The sequence below is a fragment of the Ips typographus genome, linkage group LG2, assembly GCF_016097725.1.
Source record: "Ips typographus isolate SLU linkage group LG2, UJ_Ityp_2.0, whole genome shotgun sequence".
NCBI classification, from domain to species: Eukaryota; Metazoa; Arthropoda; class Insecta; order Coleoptera; family Curculionidae; genus Ips; species Ips typographus.
The window spans coordinates 15,719,505-15,744,912 of record NC_138423.1 but is presented as its reverse complement, the minus strand read 5'-3'; the positions used below and the strand labels follow the sequence as shown (position 1 = coordinate 15,744,912).

Here is a 25,408-nt window from a genome sequence, read left to right as displayed (position 1 = left end):
ATGACAAAGTTTGTATATCACATAATTCGTTTGAAAGTAATTAAGATAATAGTAAATATTGATTTTCAAACATTCTTTGTTTTGTTTTTGTGTTTTGTCCACTCCTCTGAAATTGCTTTTTCAGAAGTTTTTTGAATATTCTGTTGTAACATAGGTAGTTATCAAAAAAGACTAGTGGTGAGTCCAATTTGTTTCAAATAATAATGTAATGTATATGATCAGACTTGACTTCTACCAATTTTGTTCGAACTGACCTGAGAATGGTTTCAAACTGTCAGTTTCTACCAAGGCAATTCGTAGGGCGTCTGCATTGTTGCTAAACTGATGTTCTATCAAACTGGTTCGAATTGATATGGCATTGCTGCCAGTCAAATTCCACTAAGTCGGTTTGTAATGCGTTTGCAATGCGGCCAAACTGACAACTCTACCAATTTGGTTCGAATTGACTTTGCAATGCTCCCAAATCGACAAATTCTATCAAGTGAACCAACTTGATTGGCAAGGTTGCCAAACTGTCTGGGCTGCTCCCCTCATTCCATGTTGATTTGGTCATGTGTTGAAATGATTTAAAATTATTTGTTATTTTTTTAAACTCATAAATTTATTAGTAAATGTGTATGTGCAGACGCACTTTTACAAGTCATATTATTATATGAAAAACTCAATCCCCAAAAATTCTTAAGAGAAGTGTTGAAAGAATGTGACTGAAGAAGCTGACAATGGCGGGCTTCTGTCACATTCTACAGGTCTTTCTCTTAATAATTCCCTTCTCTCGTGTTAAGAATACGCACCCTGGTGTAAAATAAAAACTTTGCATAATGTCTTTGTGGTCCCTAAAAAATCCATCAAAACTTAAGTAAAAATGTTTTCAGGAAGTCTGAAAGATGTCTAAAAAATCTTAAAATAGTTGAAAACCATAACATAACTTCGTATGACACGAACTGGGCTTATTTTAAAAGCAAACTAATTTGTTTTTAGTTTTTCCATAATGTTCGAAACCCAAATACATGGTAAAAACTTTTATGATATTATCACGGTCACACGCCCTCTAAACAACCCATAGGACATTCCTATGTCACACAAATATAGAATATAATATATCAAATTTTTTAAATTAAAAAATATAATTAATATCACTTCTAGAAACGTATGGCAAAAAGAAACAGCGAAATGTTGTTGAAAAATATTCAGAGCTCCAAAATAGTCGAATTTTTATATCATCTGATTCAAACTCCTCTTAAGCGGATTTTTCCAGGAAGGGACGTTTGCCCAACAATTCAATCATGTCGTCACTCCTGATGACATTTTTCTTGTTAGTATTTCTTGTGTAATAAGTAGAAGAAAATACTTAACTGTTTAGTTTAGTTCAGAGTTCTCTTCTTGCTTTCTACGGTTTAACAATTATGATCACATTATTCTGGTTACGGTATCTGGAGCTGATTAGTGATTGATTTTTCCATTTGCCACGAATTCCGCCTCGTTTAGCAAACAAAATTTAAACTATCCCAAGTACTTAAACTTAACTTTTTTTGTATTGTATCAAACAAAATATATCTTTTAGGATTTAACAGAAACACTGTGGATACTGCGTGCAATATATTCAAAGGCCTGCCAGGCCATCCCCAAAACCCATAATCTTACGAATAATAGACAATAATCAACTCTCAGGAATTAAAGATGGTGAAATTATTAATTTTTTACCTTTTTTAAGCTCATTTGTTGCAACAAGTGAATTATTGTAAAATTTGAGTAACTTCTTTATTATACTTCCTTGTTTTATTTGAAAAGCTTAATTTTTAAGTCATTATCCATTGGAAACTGCTCTAACATAAAATTTTGATTATTGAACAACCATTTATCTAAATCGAAAAGGACTTAATAAAGGTGAAACATTATTAATTAAAGTCTGATACCTATTTACATAGGCTTGAGCAATAGCGTGGTGAAATCAATGAGCTGTCCGTACCGATAGGTGAATACCAGGCGGAAATCGTGGGTTCGAACATGGAATAAATTCGAAAACCCGTTCTTATTGTGGCATAGTTTGCATTTTTATTGATGCCTTTCGGAACGATTTTTTCGTTTTTCTGTTTGGTTTTTTCGGTTTCCAGCTGCGATTTAACACCGATTGTAGGCGAAAACGTGGCAGTTCTCACTTAAATTACAGTTAACGCGAGAAAACTCTGTTGAAACTGTTAATTTAGTTGAGATGTCGTAAATAAACTGCGAAAATTTACGACTTTTAGCATCAAAGAAAAAATCCTTAAATTTCCCGTCTTTGATATTACACAAAAATCTCAAATTTCACGACAATTGTTATAAGAGACCGTTTAATCGTCTATAAGTTTGCCCAATCAATTCCATCTGTATAAATTTACATTCACCAGTTTACAAAGCATGAATGGTTTATTCGACTCCCACGTCTTAACATATTACCGATTACTAACTATTTTCTTAGACCCAGGTACTTTGTGAAACGGGATGGTTAAAATTACGTTTTATGGGTTCTTTGTTGGTACTTTGACGGTGCCTGGGACGCACATTGTAGCTGTTTAGTTTTTGCAATTGCGTTGATCGTAAAATTCCGCTTTAACGGTCTTGGCCACTTGCATATTTTATTAATTTGGTGGGCAGAATTAAGTTGTTAAAACCAAATAATGGTTGGTAATGTGACATACAAGGCAATAAATAGAAAAGGTTGGTTTAACTAAGTATTGACATATTTATTACTGGACTTATACGACCAAAAAAGAATAATGTTCTTTTTAATGTGTGTAATATTTGAAATTGAATAAAAACAACAGACGAATAAAAAACATACATGACTGTATAAAAAAATTGTATAAGTAGTATACAAGAAGAATAGTTATACTATTACAAGAAGAAGAAGTCAAAAGAGCAAAAAATACCTCAAAACTGGGTTTTTTTACTGCTTTTGAGTCAAAAATTGTATTCTACTAGATTGATCAAAGATAAATCGATTAAAAACGAAAAGAAGACTGACAGAAGGAGAATTGAAATGAAAAATAAAGAGAGATTTAGATAAAGCAATCATTACTGACAGGAGAAAAGAAGAAGTGAAAATAGAAGGTCCTAAAATTAGTGGATATTATTTTTGCGCCAAAAATTGTTTTCTTCCAGATTAAAAAAAAAATAAAAAAAAGAAGAAGTTGAAAGCAAGAGGAGAAAAAGAATAATTTTGACTTAAAATGATAGATTCTGAGGCAAAAAGAAATTATATTCTGTCAGGTTTTTTGCTAATTTATACTCTGCTGTCAGATCACAATAATTAATGGAGTTAGCTATTGAGTAAAAATACCTACAAACATCAATCACTGTGTATAGTACATAAAAGGTGTATAGTACATAATATACTTTTTCAGTTTATTGAATAGGAAATTTAATAAGAATTCTAAAAATGCGCTTAAAACAGTCATTTTCTTAAATAAATTAGTGATATCTGTCACTATTGTCAGAATTGTCAAAATTTTACTAGAATTTGTAAGAATTACATTTTAACACAGTTTTCGAAACAAGACGATTTTCTGAGATTTAACAGTTATTTTGACAATTGTTACATCATAGTCTAGCTAAATAGTCTTCTGAAATCACGTGACAACTGTCACTAACATCAAAACTGTCAAACTGTGCTCAAAAGTTGCAAAAATCAGAATTTAGAAACGTTTTCTTGCAGTATTTGATATAAAACGTGTTTCTGAGATTTGTGACAGTTATTTTACCAATTGTCACGTGACCGTCTAGCTAAACAGTGTTCTACAATCACGTGACAACTGTCACTAACGTCAAAACTGTCAAACCATGCTCTAAAGTTGCAAAAATCATCAAAAATTAATTGTATAAAAAAATTGTATTTTTTTAACAGATTAAAAATAACAAGAGGTGAAAAGAAAAGCTGAAAGGAGAAAATAAGAGTTATGCTATTACAAGAAGAAAAAGAAGTCAAGAACGCAAAAAATGCCTCAAAACTTACATTTTTTACTGCTTTTGCGTCAAAAATTTGTATTCTACTAGATTGATCAAAGATAAATCGATTAAAAACGAAAAGAAGACTGACAGAAGGAGATTTGAAATGAAAAATAAAGAAAGATTTAGATAAGAGGAAAACAATCATTACTGACAGGAGAAAAGAAGAAGTGAAAATAGAAGATCCTAAAATTAGTGGATATTATTTTTGCGCCAAAAATTGTTTTCTTCCATATTAAAAAAAAAGTTGAAAGCAAGAGGAGAAAAAGAATAATTTTGACTTAAAATGATAGATTCTGAGGCAAAAAGAAATTATATTCTGTCAGGTTTTTTACTAATTTATACTCTGCTGTCAGATCACAATAATTCATCAATCACTGTGTATAGTACATAAAAGGCTGTAAAGTAGACCATGACAAGCTGCATCAAATGACTTAATAATATACAGAGTGTCCCATTTAAAATAGTGCCCTTTTTGGCATTTCGAACGCATTAACAATCAGGATGGTGCAATTTTTTGTGGACTCTTTCTCCCAGTTGTTTCTCTGTAAATGTTTTGCTTTTGTACAGTATCTAATAAACTGTAAAGTAGGCCATGACAAGCTGAACTGTATGACGTAATAATATACAGGGTGTACCATTTGAAATAGTACACTTTTTGACCTGCAGACAAGGTAAAGAGTTCTTATTATGATATATTCATTCTCTTGTATTCTGTAAACTTTAGGGAGATATTTTTTTTTATACTTTAGGAATATGTAAGTAAAATCAGCAAAAGTTTGAGGGTTTCACCTGTTTTGTAATGAAATCGACTCTCATTTGCAGTTAAAGGTGTTGGATGCAAGTTAACTTACATGAATGCTAATAGCTTACACTCAATCTATTCAATCCACCCTAGAACCTTGTTATAGATTTGAAAATTTACATTCAAATTGATTTACTGTGTCAATCAACCTAGATAAGAATTTTAATTTTAATTTTTAAGAACAATCAGGCAAAAGTTGTTTATAATTAGTGATGCAAAACGCTACTACTACTACTGCTTTAAAATTACTACAATTGTGGTTGTATAAAACTAATACAAAAATAATACTAAGGATGGTGCAGACTACGTAGATTCATGTTCAAATTTACACAAAAATACAGAGTTTCGCTAAACTGGTGATAATTTTTCCCTCTTGTGAACGATTGATATAGTTTTATAGCTATTAATAAATTCAAATCGAATAGTTCTTCTACGGTTTATCCATAGAAGCAATTTATTGAATATACTTCTGCAAACAGTTTATAAATTTATTTATGGATTGTTCTTTTTATTTCAGAATGTGGTGGCTGACCCTCTCCCTAATATGGTGGTGTGGTATCGCAGCTATTCCATCCCCGGGACCGCCCCCCGGTCTCCGCCCCTGGCAATGTCCGGAAATCACTCAGCAACCAGTGGTGGAGTGCAGTTGTGACATGCCGCATACTTTAAGATGTACTGGAGATAAGACTGCATTACAAATTATAGGTAAAGCACTATTAGATTTCCACTAGACTCCGCAGGTTTTTTTGGTGTATCTTTAAAACGGGTCGATCGGCCAATTTCCCGTCATTAAGGTTGGAAATTGGAAGCCAGGAAAAAGAACACGCCAAATTTAATTAATGTTAAAGTCCGGGGCTTTGGCAATATCGCGTGAGAGTTGGAAAGACGAAATTCCTTTGGTGTGTTCAATGCCTCCCTGAAAGTTTGCCAGTTTGGCAAAGAAATCCGATCAATCTAGACGATCGCCGGTTATTAGTTTTAGTTATAATGAGTTTCATTTTGAATGTAATTTTTATTCTTATATCAGCAAAGCTTCGTACAGGCCAAGAAAAGAAAAAGAAGAATGAAATGAGTTTCCTTTCAAAATAACACATAATATGTACCTTCCACAAACAATTGCTCTGAAAGTGAAGTTAGTGCGTTATTATAAAACGATAAAACAGTCATATTTGATGTATATTTTTCGGTTAGTCGATCCTAATTATCAAAGCTGCACTGTGACCTAAACATTATAATACAAAATATTTACAGTTTCTGAGATATTGAGGGTCAAATATGTCCTACCTTTGTAGGGAATTTCACCCTCTACAAGATTGCATTAGTGCCCTTTTTTCCTAAAAAGTCACCATGGGGACATTTAGCAAAAACTACCCCCATTGCACAAAACTGCTACGAGATAAATAGGTTTTTCAATTTTTCAGGGGTCACACGACTTTTCTTCGCTTTTTGGGTTGCGTTGAGTTGTCAGGGTCACGTGACCTTTCCTGTGGCACGTAATCTTAAAAACACGTTTAAATTGATAAAAACGACAAAATGAAAACTGAAAGTTTAAAAATGATGAGATTTCAAGATGGTGGAAAAAATGTCACGTGACCTTAAAAAATTTTCCGTAATCTTTAAAAATCTTACTTTAAGGGCATCGGTAAAGCAAAACGTCTTAAGTAACATTCACATAACATGCAGTGCATTTGTACTGTTAATGGCAAGTGCACTGCAAGAAGTAGACAAATGACATCATTCACAATAAACTCAACAATTAAAATTATAAAATAGGAATCAGGTTAGGATTTCAGAAACACAAGACATAAACGTCATACTAATAATAGTAACCATTGTCAAGAACCTCATTCGTTTTCAAGCTCCATGGAGCGAGCAGAGCGTTTTTTACGTCACAATGACGTAATTTGGCAAAACCGTAATTTGACCAACTGTCTTCTTTGAAATCAGTTGAAACTCATTTTTGCCTGCTTAGGTACTGTTTTAGGGTTCTGGTTACACTTATTTTGAAGCGGTCGAGCCCTACTAGTTTTCCAGAAAAAAATTGGTGTAAACCGAGCCTACTCAATCCTTACAAATCACTTATCAAAAACTGTAACCACAGAGAATTGGTTTGAAAATGTAGTCAGTTCATTTAAAATCATAAAACTGTCGTATATCGACTCAGGTCACCCTGTATATACAGGGTCGTCCAGTTTTAAATGTCAATAATTCACCAATCCATAGCCAATTAAAAAATAAGTTGACATTCATTATGTCATTTTCCTGAAAAGTGCTTTAACTTTTCGTGCTTTTTACTTTGCTTTTCATTTTCTTCGAATTCTGGACTATTTTTAGTGCTTCAAACCTACTTTCAGCTTAGAAAATCGAGTTTCAAGACTATCTTCACCAAGTTATTGACATAGCAAACTTAAAAAACAATTTTTACATTCTTCATAGACTTAAAATAGCATTCCAAGCTTTGTCACTATTAAATCGACTTCTAGACACCTCAGTGCTAAAAATTCGGGTATTTCTTAATAAACTAGATTGTTTTAAGGCTGTTTTCAGTGCCTCAAATCGAGTTTCAAGACTATCTTTACAAAGTTTTTGACTTATCAGGCCTAAAAGCCAGTTTGTTCACTGACCATAGTCTTGAAAATGTTATTTCAAGCTTCTTCACTATTAAATTGACTTCTACACTCATAGGTGCAATAAATTGTAGCATCTCTAAGAAATTCAGACTGTTTTTAATGCTTTTTAAGACTGAAAAATCGAGTTTAAGACTATTTCCAAAAGTCAAGTTTCTTCAGTAATAAAAGTAAAAAATGTTGGTACCAAATGCTACAATGGGCCTGTCCCACAATTTTTTTTTATTTCATAACTACAAAGACGGATTGAAAATATTATACCCGTATTTTTTTGTTTTCAAAAATATTAAGTCTAAATAGAAAAAAAATGATGATAAAAACTACATTAATTTCATGTTTAAAACGCCCGCCGCCGGTGACGTATTACACTATCAACCAATCAGCGACAAGAAGTGAAACAGATGGCGTGCAACAGCCAATAAAATCGCCCAGAATTACGTACGCCACATGCGCGCCAAAACAGATCTTTTAAATTTAATGGACAAATTCAAACTAATGTAGGAACATTTACGACCATAGTTTTTTCTTCAAGAATATGAAAAATTAGTTTTTTGATCCTATTCTTTCGATTCCAGTCATTAAAACAAAAATTTATGATATGTGGGATAGGCCCATAATACGTCTTGAGAACTAATTTTTAGAAATAAAATAGTCCGAAAATTTAATTTACTTCTAGACTTGTTGTCCAGTCCAGAAAATTGAGTTGTACACCAATTAAAGTCTTGAAAATATACTTTTGAAAAAGCAAAACAAAAAAAAGCAAGTTTTTAGACTATTCAGTACAAATTTGGACTTTTACAAGTCTTGAATGTTCAGTTTTAAACTATAAAACGATTTTTTAAATTGAAATTTGGAGGACTGTATCTTCCTTAAGAAACGTTTTTCAGAAAAATGACATAATGCAAGTCAACTTATTTTTTGATTAGCTGTCAAATGGTGAATTATTGACACTTAAAACTGGACCACCCTGTATTTTCCGCGGTCAGATGATTTAACTTTTCAAGAGCTACACCAGAGATCTAAACATTGCAGTACAAAATGTTCTGAGATATTGAAGGTCAAATGTGCTCGAATCTTCCACGAAGAATGGCCCCTGGTTCAAGCCATGATACTGTGCTACTTTAAACAGGACACCCTGTATATTTTTAGGTCGGTGATTCTCAGTCACGAATTTGACAGCAGTTAACCAGCAGTTAACCAACAGCAAACATAGGTGAAACCATCTTTCTGGGGGTCTTTCTGGGTTTTTTAAACTCAATTTTAAGCCACTCATAGATACAGATATTTACACAGATAAATTACTAGTACTGTAAAAGCAAATGTTTACCAATTTCAAATTTCAAAAATCTTAAACTTTTTCCACATTACAACTGATTGGTAATTTATTTACAGCACGAAAGCTTCGTTCTTTAGGAGCTGCCTCAATTTCGCTCTTAGATTGTACAGTTGACAACGTCGCAATTCTGTCAGGACCATTGCTTGAAGGCATTTCTCTCCACGGACTAGTCATTTCATCTGGAGAGATCAGACAAGTTGATACAACTGCATTTCAAGGTAAATTTACACTTTAAACCAGTATCAAAAGTGACTATAAAACCTGTTTTCTTCTAGGATTGTCAGCTCCTTTACAAGCACTTGGATTACCTAACAACCAGCTTACATCTGTACCTACCCTAGCATTAAAAAGCTTACCACAACTCGATCGACTCGACCTATCTGGAAACAAATTGCAATTGTTGGATGGTGTTTCTTTCAAGGTAATTTCACTTAAAATTAGTTTAAACTTCAAGCTAATTGGAATCAATTTCAGGGACTACGCAATCTCTCATTTATCGACTTAAGTAATAATGTGATCGAGAAAATCTCTCCCAACACTTTCGACAACCTTCCCGAACTACGCATACTTCGGTTAAGAGGAAACAACATTTCCCTAGCTGTGATCAAAAATTTAAAGCCCATGTCAACGGTTGAAGACTTGGACCTATCCGAAAACCATTTGGTGGGATGGCTAGACCCAAAAACCTTCCCAAAAATGGAGTCTCTCAAAGATTTGCAACTGTCCCACAATTCGCTAAACAGCATTAAAATGGGTGCCCTTCAAGGACTGACTAACTTAACATCTCTAAGGTTGCAGCGTAACCTTATTGATGTAATAGAAGATCACGCTTTTCTTCACTTGAGCTCTTTAGTTACATTAGATTTAGCTCATAACAGAATAGTTGCAGTGTCTGGAGCATCGCTAGCTCATTTAAACTACTTGTCCGAGCTGGATTTGAGGCATAACTTTTTGAGAGCGTTAACCGCAGACTTAATTCAACCATTGAAGTCTTTGAAAATGCTCAAACTTGACGACAATGATATTTCAATAATAGCAGGAGATGCCTTGAAACCTTCAGAAGTTTTAAAACATCTGACTTTGCTAGAAAACCCTCTGAATTGCGACTGTAGCTTAATAGAATTCAGTTTATGGTTGAAAAACTCCACATTACCTACTGTGGATAAAGTGACAGCTATTTGCACTACTCCACCGTTATTAGAAAATGCTCGCTTACTGGATATTTCTACAGATTCTCTTCTTTGTGGAGAGGACGAGCAAGAATCCATCATGGCCCCATTGAGTACTCCTTACAGAACTAAAGTGCATTTGAAAGACTATAAATACGATGGGGTTGTAGTTCACTTAAGTTGGGCTGTGGAAGAAGAAGCAACACCATATACTTGCGATGCTGTCTTTATTTACGAAGAACAGGGACTGAATGAAGTGCTTCTGGAGTCATTCCCTATCAAATGCAATTCAAGTGAAATGCTTGACGATAACCAATTGGATGTTACTATCCCAACAAACTTGCAACTTCAACATAGATACCGCTACTGTGTAGCTTTATTCGGGTCAGAAAAATCAGATGATGTGTCTTTAATTTTAGGGTGTTCAGATATGTTGCCTCTAGTACAGAACTTGGTGGTACCACAAAGCAATTTTGAGATTTTAGTCTCCAAAGTAATAGGAATCAAAGCAAATCTCACAGCTTTCGGAAGTTTATCTTTAGAAATACAAACATACCCTTCAGACGACGCAAAATGCGAACTCAATGTGGCAGTTCTAGACCAAACTACGTTACTATCACAAAGAAAACTACCCTGCACCAACCCAAAGTATACTTTTGTCGATTTGACGCAAGGTCCCTACAGGGTGTGCGCTAATGTAGTACAACCAGGACCTGCCATTGATCTTCCCAAACCCAAATGTGTGACAGTGTTCAAGAAGGAGTTTCACAGATTTACCGGCCTGGACATCGCTTTTGTTACCATATTTTCGATACTGTGTATCATGGTAATAGCGTTGATCTGGGGAGTAAGGAAAATGTTGCTGAAACCCAAATTACAAACTCACCAATGCTTTTTACCACCAGACTGTGAGGATAACGTGCAACATAATCGGTATGTTAAATTACAAGCCACCACCAAATTATAACTAACGATTTTATTACGAAGCGTGCCATATTGTATTATCACTTAAGTGGGAAAGGAGATAACACTCGGTGTACAAGTATTAACTGGATTACTAATAACAAAAGTGTATTTATCAGCTTTAATATATTATAGCCTAGTGTTTTTAAGATAGTCAAACAAAAAATATTCTTTTGTTTTAGAGCTCCATAAAGTCCCAGGAAGCTTCTTGATTGTGTTTTAACAATTACCCATGCTAGAGATTTGTATTAATAAATATTCGAACATTTAACACCTAAAAGAGATATGACAAATATACATTGTTACATTAAATTTGAATTAACCAGAACTGATTAACTGTGTACTTATATTGTAGATAATCGTACTGTACTAATGCTTGTTTTTATGTTTGTTAAAAATTGTTGTTAGTTTTATGTATACCGCCTTTGTAAAATAAAAATACTTCTTGCCAATAACATATTTGTGTTTTATTACAACAGTTTAAAAAGCAGAATTTTTGAAGCCCACATGCTTTACAGTTTAAAGAAAGTTTGCCGTTTGGTTTGAGAGAACAAACCCACTAAACTAGTGCTGTAAGAAGAATTTGAGGGCCTAAAATGCCTTAGAGCACGTGTGACGTACTTTATCTACGACCCAGTGTAAAGTTGGTTGATATCGTAACCTACAAAATTCAGAGTATTTTTTTTTCATGCAATTTTCTATTTTTAACGTTATAACATTATACTGGTACTACTCATGTAAGTTATGTAACGTGAGTGGGCATATTCTGCATTGCTGAATTATTATTAGTAAGTACGTTCAGTAACATTACTTGATTTGTTTGCTATTGCAAATGCTGTTTTAGACGAAATTACTTAGAAACTATATGAACAATGATTACGCCATGATCCCCTTCTAATATACTCTGATAAAGATAGAAATAAAAACTAAAACAAATTTCTCCAAGAATAGGTCAGTTGGTTTATTGCGGACCTTAAAACTGTGAGTTTTTTTTACAACTGTGCGTAAAGAAGGTCATTTCGTAACTGAAAGGTATGGAAATAGTATATAACGTAACTAGTGCTGTAGGAAGCATTTTACGCACAATATGGAAAAAGTTACGCACGAAGCCCCGTAGCGGCGAGTGTGTATATTTCCATGAGTGCGTAAAATATCTGGAGCACGTGTGACGTAGTATACTTTACCTACGACCAAATGTAAAATTCTGCATTCGCAACTCATATAATTTTGAAAAATCTTTTTTCTAATTTTGGCATATAAAGTGACACTTTTCAAAACTGATTAGAGTGACAAAACGTTTTACTTTTCGTAACTAGTTAATAAAAGTATCACTTTATGTAACTAGTTATGAAAAGTTCATTTCATCACTCCCTGTTTTTATGCATTTCCGTAGAAACATAAGGGCGACATCCATCATAACATGTCGTTGTCACAGTTTATACAAGGTGCTATGAAAGTGAATATTTGTGTTAAATCACTTTAAAAGATGGTTTTTACCGCTTTTTGGTCAAGATTAGAAAAAATTATGTATGCAACACGTTTCGAAAATGTCTTATTGTGTAACTCATTCAAATTGTAGGACCTCGCTGCGCTCGCCCTACAAACATTCATTCGTTACACAAAATCGATCTTTTCGTAACTGGTTACATAAATAGCTATTTTTCTTAATAGTATATTATGTTACTAGGAGTAAAACATAACATTGGTAGGAATAACTCTGGAGTGAACTGCTTTTTTGCACCCTTGAACTTTAAAACTCCGCTTCGCGTCGGGTCTCAAACTGTTTTAGCGGGAGCAAAAGTTGCACTTTCCTTCCTAGTTGCGCAAATAACTATTTTCAACGTATTAACATCAAATTTGTACTATTCAAAAAAATTACGCCACCAAAGAAAAAGTTATAATGAAAAAGCACAAAAACATGTTATCTAATTGTTAGTGTTGTTTTTAAAATACATTTAGATTATTGCTATTATACACCTCAGTTAAAGTATTATTAATATGAGGAGGGTATTTTCAGTAGCATTACTTGATGTGTGTATTTACTTAAAATTGTATAAACAATCCACTATGCGATGATCTCTATATCTTATATTCTGATAAAGAAAGAAATGGAAACAAAATCAATTTTTTCTCTAGGATTAGAGCAGTTAGTTTATTTTATGGCTGATCTTAAAACTGTGCGTAAAGTGGGTCATTACGTTACGGATATCTACGTGTAATTAGCTTTACCTTGACGTCGTACATGTATTAATTCTACAGAATATCCCTGAATTGATGTTCGAAACTGTAAGGATAGATAGTACACCCAAAAATATGAGAAAACCTTTATATAAACATACCTTTTAATGTAAATCAATTGATTTTGCATAAAGCAGTGGCGGATATTTCAGGTCAACAAAGTTATTTTTGTTCCTAAATTCTACGCCAATGAAAAAATTTAATGAAATAATATTTTCATTATGACTCTGAAAACTTATTCATTTATCGACTGATCCATTATCGAGAAAATGTACCTTTTCCGTAAAAACGCACAAAAGTACCCATTTTCGGTTCGTAATTATTTAGTAATTATTAATAATAATCAATTGATTGTCAAATTGAATTTTGTTAAAAATTATTAAAATTTAACTTTCCTTTTTTCCTTTCTGATGATGTAAATATTTCTAATTCATTAATTTGTTTTCTTTTAAGTTTCATATTTTTGGTAATAAAATTCAATTTTCTTCAAAACCGGTCGATTTTTGAACAATTTTCAGAAGTAATTTTTGATGTAGGATATCTAAGCCTTCAGCCTTTAAAAATCTTTTAAAGCAGCTCCTGTGGCCCTAGATACCTAAGGGTGAAAAACACAAAACCACCTCAAACAAAACACAAAAAACCTTGTAAACCACAAAATGTGTTCCACTGCTTTATGTAAAATTAGTTGTTTGTGATCATACAAATGTCATTTCCTTTATAAAGAGGTGGTTTTTTGAAGAAAGAAGACATCATATTGATAGCCCAAAATCTCTGCTACTACTTTTTGTAAAATCAATCAATTTACACTAAAAAAAATTTAAAAATTGCTCTCAGTACGGTTACAAACGGTTTCGGAGATACTTACAAAAAACCATATTCTTTTTCCAACTTTGACACCCTGTATCTCAAAGAAGATGCATTAGAAAAGGTAAAAACTTTTTCTCATATTTTTGGATGTAACACCAATTCACACACACGCTAAAATAATGACTCCAAAATTTTGTGTAATAATAAACACAATTTTCTTAGTGAAGGTAGTTAGTTAGGTATTAGCTTAGTATAATCAAGTCGGATCTGTTTATATTATTTATACATATGTACCTGTAGGGAGCAGGAAAGAACACAAAAGCGAATGGTTGCCTTTTGTGTATTGTATTTTTTCTTATACTGCTTATAAACAATATTATTATTATAATTGTTACATACTACTTTTAATACAACCGACATTTAATAAGGCATTTCAACAACACTACTTTTATTGGATTTTGAACGGCTGCTCGAAGGTTCAGGGGATGAAAATATTTCATTCAGATGCGCCGCCCTTTGCAGCAAACCATTAATTTTTTTAACGTATTGTTCGGATTTTTTGCTTCTATTTAAAGTTAACCGAGAAGTCAATTTTAGTTCTTCGATTTCAGGTATGTCTAGTGCTAAGTAGGGTGAGCCAAGGGCAACTTTTGTATGCATCTGAAAAATCAACTTTACTCTTCTGAAGCATGTGTAAACAGAATCAACCTTCTCCTTTTTAGCTTCCAGAATGGCAATTTTATAATTAATGTCACTTTTTCCACCGTAATCTTCCAGGATGTCTCTATCGAGGATAAACCGTAGTTCCAGCAGTTGCTTCTCCACATTAAACTTTAGGTCTTTGTTAAACCTGAAACAGACTATAATTTGTATCAAATTTGCACTAGATGACTTGCATACTGTATGGAATTAAAGTCTTCACTTTGCACTCCCCAACTTGACGGAATCAATACGCTGTTTTGTAAAGGAGGAGCTGGCAAAATTGGATGTCCAAAAGTCGATTCTATGCCAACATCCTTGAAAGTGGTATTAATTACTGCAAAATAGTTGCAACATGTCACTAAAATGCAAGATCTTTCCCATTGTTCCCAGATACGTTTCGTCGAGCTGAAAATTCCAAATAAGAAACTTTCAGACATGCTTTACATCTCGGCTGACCTTGCACCAGTTTTATCTCCCTCAAGTTTCATTTCGTTGACGTCCCCGATGCCAAAACATTCCCTTTTGTTTTGGCTAACGTTAGATTCGTCCAACTGACGTCTTTTGGGACCTGGATAAATGCAGTTTACACCCCACTCGATGGGCTTTCCATGAATACGGAAACAAGGAAAGTCGAGTTTTATTGTCTGGAGACAAACGCTTTCCTTCAAATCCCACAACTTTAAGACCTAGAAAACGTATACACTGTGTGCAAAAAGTTCACCACTGTAATATTTCAAAAACCACGCTTCTAATAAAAAAAGTTCTAGGGTGTTCATTAAGAAGGCATTTTAAAAGGCGAATTTAAAACCATTATAATATACAAGGTTTCAGCTTCAAATGCAGATGAAGCACTTAACAGCAATCTCGTTTCGGAAGACAAACACAATTTTGCTGGTAAATTTCTCAAAAACCGCACACTTCTACCCTCCCGGAACACTCTTGGCTTTCTCGTCCTTCACCTCTGATACACCAACCTTTTACTTGGTGCTTTATGCTCCTAGAGAGTAAGTGATATGTTTCGTGTTCGGGGGTCAGAGATTTTAAGCACTTAATACTTAATGCGGACTAGTGTGGAGCACTTTTGGAGCGTAATACTCCGAAGGCGATTATGGTCACGGCAGGCTGGGCCACAGACCGATGTTCGCTCCTACTCCAAGCTATCATCAGATATCTAAGCTCGCGCCCTCAAATCTCTTCAAAGTCATAGTTCCTGACATACCGTAAAAGTGACGCTTCCTGACCCTTAGAAGGGCTTGAGCCGATTCCTGTACCAACTATGAAACGAAACCACTCTCAAGCGAACCCACCAACCTTCACTTCACCTAAAACTACCGGGGATGAAGACCTTTTTTTTTGCTTGCCCTTTATTCGTTTTTGAATTACAAACCTATGCTACCTAGTCCCTATCATTTACGATGACGGCCTCGCCCCATTAATTCACCCGCTTCACATCAATTCTATTGGCATTCCCATTCCCTCGCAGCTTCAATTATAATTAATGCCAATGCACTCCCTCGTTTCTCATTCTCTCCCTCACAGCTTCTCTCTCATTCATCTTACAATCCTCCCTCGCATGGTGTGAGGTTTCCTCACACCCCCCATTCTCCTCAGGTACGCGGCCAGGTTGCCGTGCCCCGTCAGTAGCTGGCTTCCCCTGAAGGACAACGGCAACCTCTCCGCACCCACTTCTTTACACACTTGGTAAACCTCCCTGCCCTTGGTTGAGGTGTCCCAAGTACCCTGCCACTCCCTTCTGATCCATTCCATCATTCGCTTCTTAATATCCTTTCTTCCCCCTAGCTTCAGCCCTTCCCATCTTCCAGGTTGGCCCTCCCATCTTGCCCTTCTGGCCAGGCTGTCGGCTTTCCTAAGTCCCTCATTTTTCCCTTCCATTCCAAGCACACCCTATTACATACCAACTTCTCAACTCTACGACCCTGTGTAGGCTCGGTTGTTGCTCTATATTAACAGCAATAAGGCAGTCTGAGCAAACCCTGTAACACCCCATTTCCCTTTCTCCTATGGCCCTTAGTGCCTCATCTATCCCCAAAATCTCCGCACTAAGACTTTCCCTTTCGGTGTCCTTCCAGAGACTTATCTTCATCCCGTCCTCTCCCCATACACCCACTCCTGTCCAGCCATCCTGCACGCTCGCATCCATCCAGACGACCTCACTATCTAGACAGTTCTCTGCTCCTTCCCAGAGTCTCCATCCCGGAAACAGTCTGTCGTCTTCCCTTGCTCTCTCTCACACGCTCTTCGAGATTCAACCCTGGTGGCGTGCCATTGACGACCCTGAGGGTCTCCGTAGCCACGGTCCAGTAGCCAGCAGGAACTTCCTCTCCGCTGCCCCCAAGTGCCTTATCACTCTGCTATCTTTCGCCCTTTTCCCTATCTAGATCTGCCTACCATATAGCACCGCAGGTGCTGCCACTCTCTCTATGATCGCCCTCACTTTCTCCTTGTCCATTTTTTCTTTATTTCTGCAGAGGCCCGTCAGCTTACTGACTGCCTCCGCCATCCTTCCTCTTATATGCTTGGCATGTTCTATGATCATGCCTTTCCTGTCCATTCTGATGCCTAACACGTCTACCCATTCACCACAAGTCACTCGCTCTTCAGTTCCTGACAGAGAGGAGTGGGAGGCCGACTATGGGCCGGAATTTCTCCGGAATAGCGACGTCTGGTACACAGTCTGGTGGCATCTTTGCCATCTCCGGACGCATGTCACAGAGTATCGCTCTCGGCGGTTACACTACAGTCTTTCAGGCTGAAGTATATGCTATCCTTGCGGGCTGTGTCTCCTATCCGATCTGCGGAGGGGTGGCAGAACAGTTATCTGCTCCGACAGTAAGGCTCCCATCAGGGCCATTGAGGCCAAGGAGGTGCGGTCCAAGCTGGTAATGGAGTGCAAAAACACCTTGGAGGCCCTGTCTTGAAGCGGTCGGGTCTGTCATCCAGACGTGTGGGTGCCGGGACACACAGAACCGCCCTTATGGTCTGAACCTATAGTATGGGGATCTCCTATAGCACGGCAGTCCGCTCAATATGCTGGGCAACTGTTTCCGGCATGAGACAGGTAAAAGACCTAATATCTGGTCCGTGCCCCAAACGACCAAACTTTTCCTAAACTTAAACACTGTCATCTGCCACGGCATATGCACATGCTGAGAATTCACGAAGACCCGGCCTGCAGAGGCTGCTTGCAAGACAACGAAATCCCCTTTGCGTACACCTGGACTAAACAGCCCCACGCAACACCAACAACAACAACTATACAGGATGTCCCATTTAAAATAACGTAAATTTCCAACTTCTACTAAGGTCAAAACATCATTACTTACAGCATCCGCAGAGCAGCTCAAAAACACACATTGAGTATCGATAACTTGAATATCGACTACTTTAGTTTGATGAGCGGCAAACACCTCTATTGTTTTTGATATAAAAATATTCCACAACCTAATAATACCATCGTCACTTCCCGTTATAAGAACTTTACACGTTGGACTGATGCCAAAGCTTCTAGTTCCCTACAGTTTAAACTTAAATAAAACTTAAGATTTGTTGGAGAAACCATACTTACGTGTGCCATCCTATAGCAAATAGTATCATTCTTGTGATCGGTGTGTGTAAGAATCACTGATGTTTCAGGATCCAGACTAGATGTGATCAAAAGTCCCATTTCTTCTACAAAAGCAATTTGGGTTATAGAGTCTTTGTGAACTTTGCCATATTTTTTCACTATCACGTAGTCTTTTTCTTTTAAAAAATCCTGGAATTTCCATACAATCAACAGCTTTTAGCATTAAAAAGAATATAGGTATTACATTCCAGTAGAAAAGCGTTATTTGATCATTTCTTTTCCTTCTAAGTAATCCATTTTTGGGTTGCAAAAACGTAAAACTCATTACCAGCCCTTTGCAGTCTCCAGTAAACAAGCAACTGCTAGTACAACCTGTAGTAGCATTCTTGGTAAAAGGTTTGTAGGCCAAACCCTACAAAAATAATAGTCACAGTTACAGTGTTACGAAAATGTACAGGGTACAACTTCTGTTATGTTGGGAGTGCTCAAAATCAACCAGTAAGGTACATGTTTTAAACCCGATGCTTCGTAAATCACTATGCTTCTGGCAGTGTTGGTGATGATTAGCATTAAAGTGTCGGAGCAAAAAATAGCATCAGTCACCCATCTACGGTATATCAAATAATAATCAAGAATTAAATTATTATGTTTACTTAAATAAAAATTATTGATCTTTATATAGAAAATGTGTGTGTAAACTCAAAGTTTTATGTAAGATTTGCAAAAACTACTTATACTATAGCAAAAGATACCGGTTTCGTCTTCTTCGTTCATCTTCAGGTCGGTTCAAATCTTCTCTAGTCATTATAGCATGGTACGAAGTCAAGAAGTTGAGATTACCATCGTACAAACCCACTCTACCATGCTTTAGTATGATGGCATAAGAAAAGTACTGATTGGTTTCTATTAGAACTACTTTAGCAACTGATTCAATCTAAATAACCAAAACCAACTTAATAATCAATGAATTAAATTTAAATTATAATACCTTGGTGTGAGCTACTGTCTCAATAGATTTCACTTTTAAACTAAGTGCATTTTGTACTTCTGGAAACATATTTTCAATTAAATAATCCAAAAAATCATTCCAAGTGACAGTTTCTCTATGATTTTTTTCAACCATTTGATCAAAAACCTTGCCAGCAAGTTTTTCCAAAATTGCTTCTACAAATATCCATCAATGAGTTAGAATTGAGTAATGCTCTTCAAATCTTACCATTGCTACCAATGCTTTTGACGATTTCAATGAAGTTATCCTTAGACAATCCAATTTCTGCCTCAACCGTAGTTTTCTTAAATTTTTCTTCAAGCATCAATAAATCGTTATGTGATATTTTGCTGAGTAGATAAAGCGGATCGTCGAGAGTATATTCTGTATTTTCCATTTTGTCTCTTACACTTTCGTCCATTCTATACTATTTTGTTAAACTCGGTATTGTCTGATGATTCAGGAGTAAATTCAGGACTATAACTTGTCATTACGTTTGGTTGCTGTTTACGTCGAATCGATTTAACAAACACTGTCTAGTGTATTTCTTCTATGGTGACCGTTTCCTGTTATTTTAAAGTCAGCATTATTGGTTTACAATGTTTTGGTGTTGTATATTCATATTTTTAATACTTAACAGAGTTAACTGTTTAAATTGACATTTTTGACAGAGTAATTTCGTTTAGTTTCGTGATTCGTTTTAACGTAATTTGGTCCTTATTTTGTTTTTGGAAAACATCAATTGAACAATGAAAATACCCGAACATGTTTTAGTTAACTACAAGTTTAACAGAACTATGTAAAACTGACTTTTACTAGTTCAGTTAAACTGAAGTTTTATAGTCCAATTGAACCAATACGCTGTTGTTACCTCTATCTCCCTGTAATTTGTAGCATCCTGTATAGAGTAACCAATAAAAAAATCATTTGAACAGAAAAAATTACATTTTTATTAATACAGAACGAACGACGCATGTAAATGTAACAATTCAAAGTGAAGTGTGTATAGGTAAATCAATAGTTTCTTTACACAGAGAACATGATAATGTGTATAAAATTAGTTATAAATCGGTAATTTTCAAAAACATGCAAGAATATACTTTACAATGATAACTGTCATACAAATTAAGTAGACGAAAAATAGTATCCTTTCGATAGCCATAGCTAATAAAACCCATACAGTATGATCCTTGTCTACTGGTCTTGAAACGTTGTTAAACGACGTTGATAAATCCAAGTCACCGTAATCTTCAGGCACCTAAAATTTTATATTTTAAACCAAACAAGGTATATCAACAGAGTGTGTCGTCTTACCACAATATTGGGAAGAATTAGCGCTCTTTTCACTGACTTTTTGGTAAGTATGTTGCTTACAGAATGAGGCAGCGGCTTGGTCCGTTTCTTTTTACATAAGTTCATCACTGTTACTGATATAAGTAGAGCTGTGACACTGCATACTAAGCACAAACCGTAGAGTATGACTGAAACAAACATAAAAATATTTTTATCGAATAACACTACATTATTTTGGAAAATATGTTTAGTTACCTAATGACAAATAAGAGGCTGTAGCGTAATAAGGGAAAGGAGAAGGAAATTCAGAAATTTCAAATATTTTTATGAAGTAACTTTTGTCGTAACATACATATAAGTATAGATAAAATGTCAAACGACTGAGTTATTTAACATTAAAAACAAATGAACTAAATTCTAATCAGAGTCCATAAAGCAGTTCTTGACAAAGTGATGTGAGTTTTAAATAGTAAATTTGTAAAAAAAATTATTTTAAAATAGGCACGTTGAACTAAGATATGAAATATAATTTCGACAGTATTTAAAACTTGCATATTTAGAGAATTAAATTTTTTGTACGAAATTTTAGAGAGCAAATTTTTGTATTTTCAATTGCAGTGGCAACACTAGATCCTGATAAACACAGTTACTCAAACATTAAAAAAAAATGTTTTACCAGATGATTTTAAAATTGTTTTTCGTTGTGGCGGCACTTGTAAATTATTTCTTCTATAAAATCTGCATCTTTCGTATATTATATTTAGTTACTTATTTATTATTAACTTACTTAATAGTGGAACTCCGGCCGCTCTGTGTGGTATAAAGTGGGCCAGCGACAGCAAAACCAAAATTTCTATAATAAGCTGGGAACAACCCAAAAACAGTTTGGTGTTACCTCGTGGAGACACCCAGAAGATAAACAGTAGACATGAAGTTATGACTGAAACATTCATATCTTTAACCTTATACGACAAAGTGGTTTCTATACGGAAAATCAAAGTATAACAAGATGACGTCACAGCCACGAAAATTGCATTTGATGGCACAGTGTAGAAAAACAAAGAAATTGCAATATATGAAACTACATGTTTTGATATTTCATCAAACTTTTGAAACTTGTGACGTTATTTTAATTCAGTTTGATTTTCCCTCAATATAATGGAATTTTATATACCAAATAAAGGAAACAAAAAAACTGTGCTGTAAATTAAGGATGATCTCCTAATTTCAAACGAAAGTCCCCATGGTGGAGTATGCATGGATGAATTAGAAGGCACTTCAAATAACAAAGCTTCCAGCACATTCCATTCGTCATCCTCTTGTTGAATCTACAAATTTCTGGTAATATTTCGAAATTCATCAGATCTGTTACAGTAAACTTTACCAGTAAATTACTATCATTGTAGTCAAAGTTAAGAAAGACGCCACTGTAATCATTAGCTAGACTAAAAAACATTGTGCAGACATAAGTATCTCTTGGCCAATCTCCTTTGTTGGAAGGCTGGCATTGGGACTCCATACGGAAAGTTGATTCCCACAAAACGGTTCCAATTTTATTTACACTTAAAATGGTGTCAAGAAGGAAATCGTTTGTAGAACTTGGGGTCCTGAAACATTTTCATTAAATGAAGTGAATTAACCTTATGCAGAGAACTAACTGAAAGCACTTTAATGAAGGAGTCCATATCTCTTTGCTGTCTACGGGTATTACCGAGATATTTCTGTACAAACTAGAGTTCCAGTTAAGTTTTTCGTCATGCCACTTCTAAAATTAACATGCATAAGTAAAAAAAAAATTGCAATTGGCGTATTTACCAAACTAGCGGAACCTCTAATGTTAAGGGAAATATGGTTTTCATCCTAAAAATTGCAAAATCACACACCCAATTCACTACAGCAGAGTGTATTATTATGCCACCCTGTATGACGTTAATTTAAAAACATACAAACTTCAAATCCATAATATCCAAAGACATATACACCTCCGTAGTGGTCATTTCGTCTACTACAGGACGAACGAGTGGATCGTAAAGCTTAAGTAAAAATCGCCTAAGTTTGGCCATAGCTGGAAGTTGTTTCAGAGCTTCCTGCAATATCAATTGGATTGGTTGGTATAAGCGTAAGTGCAGTTTTTTTAGTTTACCTCTTCACTTTGAGATCGGTCGCAATTAAAATACCATTTAGCCTCAATTCCTGACCAAGTGCTGAAACTTACATATTTTACTTTTAACGGTTCGGGATCCACCCATTCAATAAAAGAGGTATTTTGACCCTCTACACCTACTCGTATAGCACCATCTGGAACAAAAGTAGCAAATTTTTCAAAAAAGCACAAATTTCAGCAGCATCATATTTTTGCAAAATGACAATCACTGATGTATATTGTGCCGTTCTATAGATACTTCTAATATACCATCAGCGTGAATCACCCTGTATTTCGAAAACAAAAATATTGCGCACGCTTGTAGAAAATAGTAGTTTTTCTAATCAGTGCGTAAAGTTATGTTTTCCCGCACGTGAAAGTAGTTAGACGGATAAGCTTTTTTAAGTGTGGGAAAATTACTTTGCGCAAGTGTTAGGAACCACATTTGTTCTACTACTAATGAAATAACTATACATTTTGTTTTTAATTTTAAATTTTTATTTGACAATTTTTCCCGCATAGTGTGAAAATGCTATTTGCATATGTAAAAGTGTGCGCAAAGCAGCTTCTTTGTGCACACTCACAATTCCCACATAGCAAAATTGTATGCTTGGAATATGCCTGGCAGTTACTTTCAGACAGGGATATATTCTCAAATATATGCCAGATATATGCAAAGTATATGAAAGTATATTTCCAATACGTGCCTGGCATATTACTTTGTCCCTTTAGTTCATGTGCCAGGCATGTTTCTCAGAATAACATTGATGTAGGCGGAAATTCCAAATTGTATTTTTTTTGTGATTTCAGTAATTTTTGTAGTTTTTGTTTGGTTTACGTGTTGTAATTTTCTTGTGCTTGAATTAGCTCAACGGCTGAATGAAAATGTAAGATTTTAAAATAAGACATATTCATATTTTGCTTTTCTTATATCCATTTATAGTTTATACTATATTTTCATTATTCTCATTTAATCATTCAGTTTGAAATAGTGTATTATATCTTGTAACAATTGTACGAAATTGTTTTCAATTTATAACAAACTATACTAGACCAGTTTTCACTTCTCAGACATACCCCTGGCATATACTTATTGGAATATTTAAAAAGTTAAATTTGTACAGCAGTCGGGTATATGCTAGGCATATTCTTAAATTGGCATGTATTTTTCACATGAATATACTTTATTTGTTATGTGGGTTTAATTACATTAGCACAGTATCCAAAAATTAAAATTTTATTAATTGCGAATAACGTTTCTTGACACTTGTTGAATGTAAAGAGTCCTTTAGTAAAACATACATTTACCAAATGTCAAGAAACAAGTCATTTAATAAACATTTTTGTCAATATTGGTGATGGCAGAATAGAACAATTTTTTTAAAAATTTAGTCAAAAGTATTGAAACCAATTAGTTACTAGACACTTGTCATCTCTTCGTTTTTGTAGTTCCTCTGATGTCCATTAAGAGGCAAAAATCATGAATAACAATAGAAATTAACTAACTTTGAATAAGCAAATGTAAGAAAAATATAACAAAAATATTTCAAACATACCTAATTAAAAGACGCAAAATTATTAATTAATTATAATAAAATTTAGATAAGTTATAATACCTTTTGTAATGTGCAGCCAAAAAAAGCGTGGATCAAGAGCAGACAAAAGTTCTTTTATCCTTGCAGATTGCTTCACCTCGGACTTTTGCATTCGTCTAATATCACTGAAAGTGTTTCCTCCTGCTCCGATAACGATTTCATATGCAGGATCAGTTTTGGTGAGGTTCTCTGCAAGGCGTAAATTCAAGGATCTTAAACGCAGTGCATTTATACTAATAAACAGTTTATTTAAATTAAACAATATAGTTACTTACCAGTCTCAGCTAATAAAATATGAGCGTCGCTGCTAGCGAGCACCGCAAAATGGAAATCCAGCACTAGAGTATCATTTTCGTTGATGTTTAATGGATAAAATTCCTTGTAGACGCTTCCGGATCGTGAATACGAAACAACGCAGTTTGATAAATCTAAATTTTCATTAATTTTTTCTAATAATTTTTAAATAAAAAACGTTCACCTATACCTGTTGAATTGGAATTAAAAAACACACAGTTGGTCAGTTTAGTTAAACCAATTAACACTATAAAAAATAACATTTTTCTTTAGAGCACTTTAACCGGTCACAATCGCAGATGAAATGTTCAAGAATTATTTTATAGTATCATTTAGCGTATCGGACACTCGCTTCCTCTTTGCATCCCCCGCCTTTAATACTTTTTATCAACTATGACGGCTGAATTTAAAGCTTTCAAAGAATTGAATTTATTACACTTGGAACTAAACTAACGTACGAATTATAATTATTCTTCTACAAACACTAAATAATGATCCATTTTTGGCTTCCAAATCTTAGGTAGCGAGCGATAATAGTTATTTATACAACAAGTGACTTAAACCATTTTTCAACCCTCAAAGAACTTAGGCTACTCATAGCTACGCTCATGGGCCTAATTATTCTTTTCGTGAATAAACAGGTTTAAATCACGTGTTTTATACAATATTTTATTAATTTTACAGAAAGCACCTGTTTTGTTGCTAATCGTTGCTAAGCGTTGAATTATTAACAAATAATAGGACGAAATTAAATTAAAAAAAAGTACCTACGACTTCAGTGTAGCATGCATAGTTTTCCGTTACGTAATGACCATCTTTACGCACAGCTGTAAAAAAAGCGCACAGTTTTAAGATCGGCCATAAACTAACTGTTTTGA

General features: G+C 34.7%; 3 protein-coding genes across 5 annotated transcripts in view; 1 reads left to right on the top strand and 2 right to left on the bottom strand.

Annotated features, from left to right (window-relative positions):
- Positions 1–11,341, top strand: part of Lrt (Leucine-rich tendon-specific protein) — a 63,719-nt gene extending 52,378 nt beyond the window's left edge. Inside the window, exons 2-6 of one of the 2 annotated variants that reach the window (XM_081973620.1) lie at positions 5,307–5,494; positions 8,809–8,970; positions 9,028–9,173; positions 9,227–10,854; positions 11,067–11,341. In XM_081973620.1, coding sequence (XP_081829746.1) covers positions 5,308–5,494; positions 8,809–8,970; positions 9,028–9,173; positions 9,227–10,854; positions 11,067–11,076 — 2,133 coding nt within the window. In that variant the 5' untranslated portion in view covers position 5,307 and the 3' untranslated portion in view covers positions 11,077–11,341. Of the gene's footprint in view, positions 1–5,306; positions 5,495–8,808; positions 8,971–9,027; positions 9,174–9,226 lie in introns of both variants that reach the window. The other variant, XM_081973619.1, reaches the window with a different exon arrangement.
- A 2,916-nt stretch (positions 11,342–14,257) lies between these two features.
- On the bottom strand, positions 14,258–19,888 carry LOC145725047 (cilia- and flagella-associated protein 337-like). Of its 2 annotated transcripts, XM_081973622.1 has the most exons (11): positions 19,434–19,888; positions 19,206–19,381; positions 18,970–19,151; positions 18,683–18,824; positions 18,462–18,629; positions 18,218–18,406; positions 17,976–18,164; positions 15,088–15,317; positions 14,830–15,036; positions 14,638–14,779; positions 14,258–14,589 (listed from the first exon to the last, which is right to left on the bottom strand). In XM_081973622.1, the coding sequence occupies exons 1-11, from the start codon at positions 19,624–19,626 to the stop codon at positions 14,350–14,352; spliced, it is 2,058 nt and encodes a 685-aa protein (XP_081829748.1). In that variant the 5' UTR covers positions 19,627–19,888; the 3' UTR covers positions 14,258–14,349. The 2 variants fall into 2 exon arrangements, with proteins under 2 accessions (XP_081829748.1, XP_081829747.1); XM_081973621.1 differs by having other exon boundaries at positions 14,258–14,779.
- A 243-nt stretch (positions 19,889–20,131) lies between these two features.
- On the bottom strand, positions 20,132–24,884 carry LOC145725053 (acetylcholine receptor subunit beta-like 1). The gene is made up of 12 exons (XM_081973629.1): positions 24,721–24,884; positions 24,512–24,664; positions 24,258–24,425; positions 22,642–22,796; positions 22,445–22,585; positions 22,314–22,358; positions 22,157–22,263; positions 21,883–22,105; positions 21,673–21,826; positions 21,286–21,438; positions 20,520–20,686; positions 20,132–20,463 (listed from the first exon to the last, which is right to left on the bottom strand). The coding sequence occupies exons 1-12, from the start codon at positions 24,791–24,793 to the stop codon at positions 20,284–20,286; spliced, it is 1,719 nt and encodes a 572-aa protein (XP_081829755.1). The 5' UTR covers positions 24,794–24,884; the 3' UTR covers positions 20,132–20,283.
- Positions 24,885–25,408: the final 524 nt, after the last annotated feature.

Excerpts from the sequence above, each read along its gene's own strand:
- LOC145725047 (XM_081973621.1), bottom strand. The coding sequence starts at position 19,626 with ATGGACGAAAGTGTAAGAGACAAAATGGAAAATACAGAATATACTCTC. Across the intron at positions 18,825-18,969 it reads GAACGAAGAAGACGAAACCG|ATGGGTGACTGATGCTATTT; the intron begins GTATCTTTTGCT and ends GATATACCGTAG. Across the intron at positions 15,037-15,087 it reads GGAGATAAAACTGGTGCAAG|CTCGACGAAACGTATCTGGG; the intron begins GTCAGCCGAGAT and ends TGGAATTTTCAG.
- LOC145725053 (XM_081973629.1), bottom strand. The coding sequence starts at position 24,793 with ATGTTATTTTTTATAGTGTTAATTGGTTTAACTAAACTGACCAACTGT. Across the intron at positions 24,665-24,720 it reads TTTTAATTCCAATTCAACAG|ATTTATCAAACTGCGTTGTT; the intron begins GTATAGGTGAAC and ends ATGAAAATTTAG. Across the intron at positions 20,687-21,285 it reads GGCCGGAGTTCCACTATTAA|TCATACTCTACGGTTTGTGC; the intron begins GTAAGTTAATAA and ends TGTTTGTTTCAG.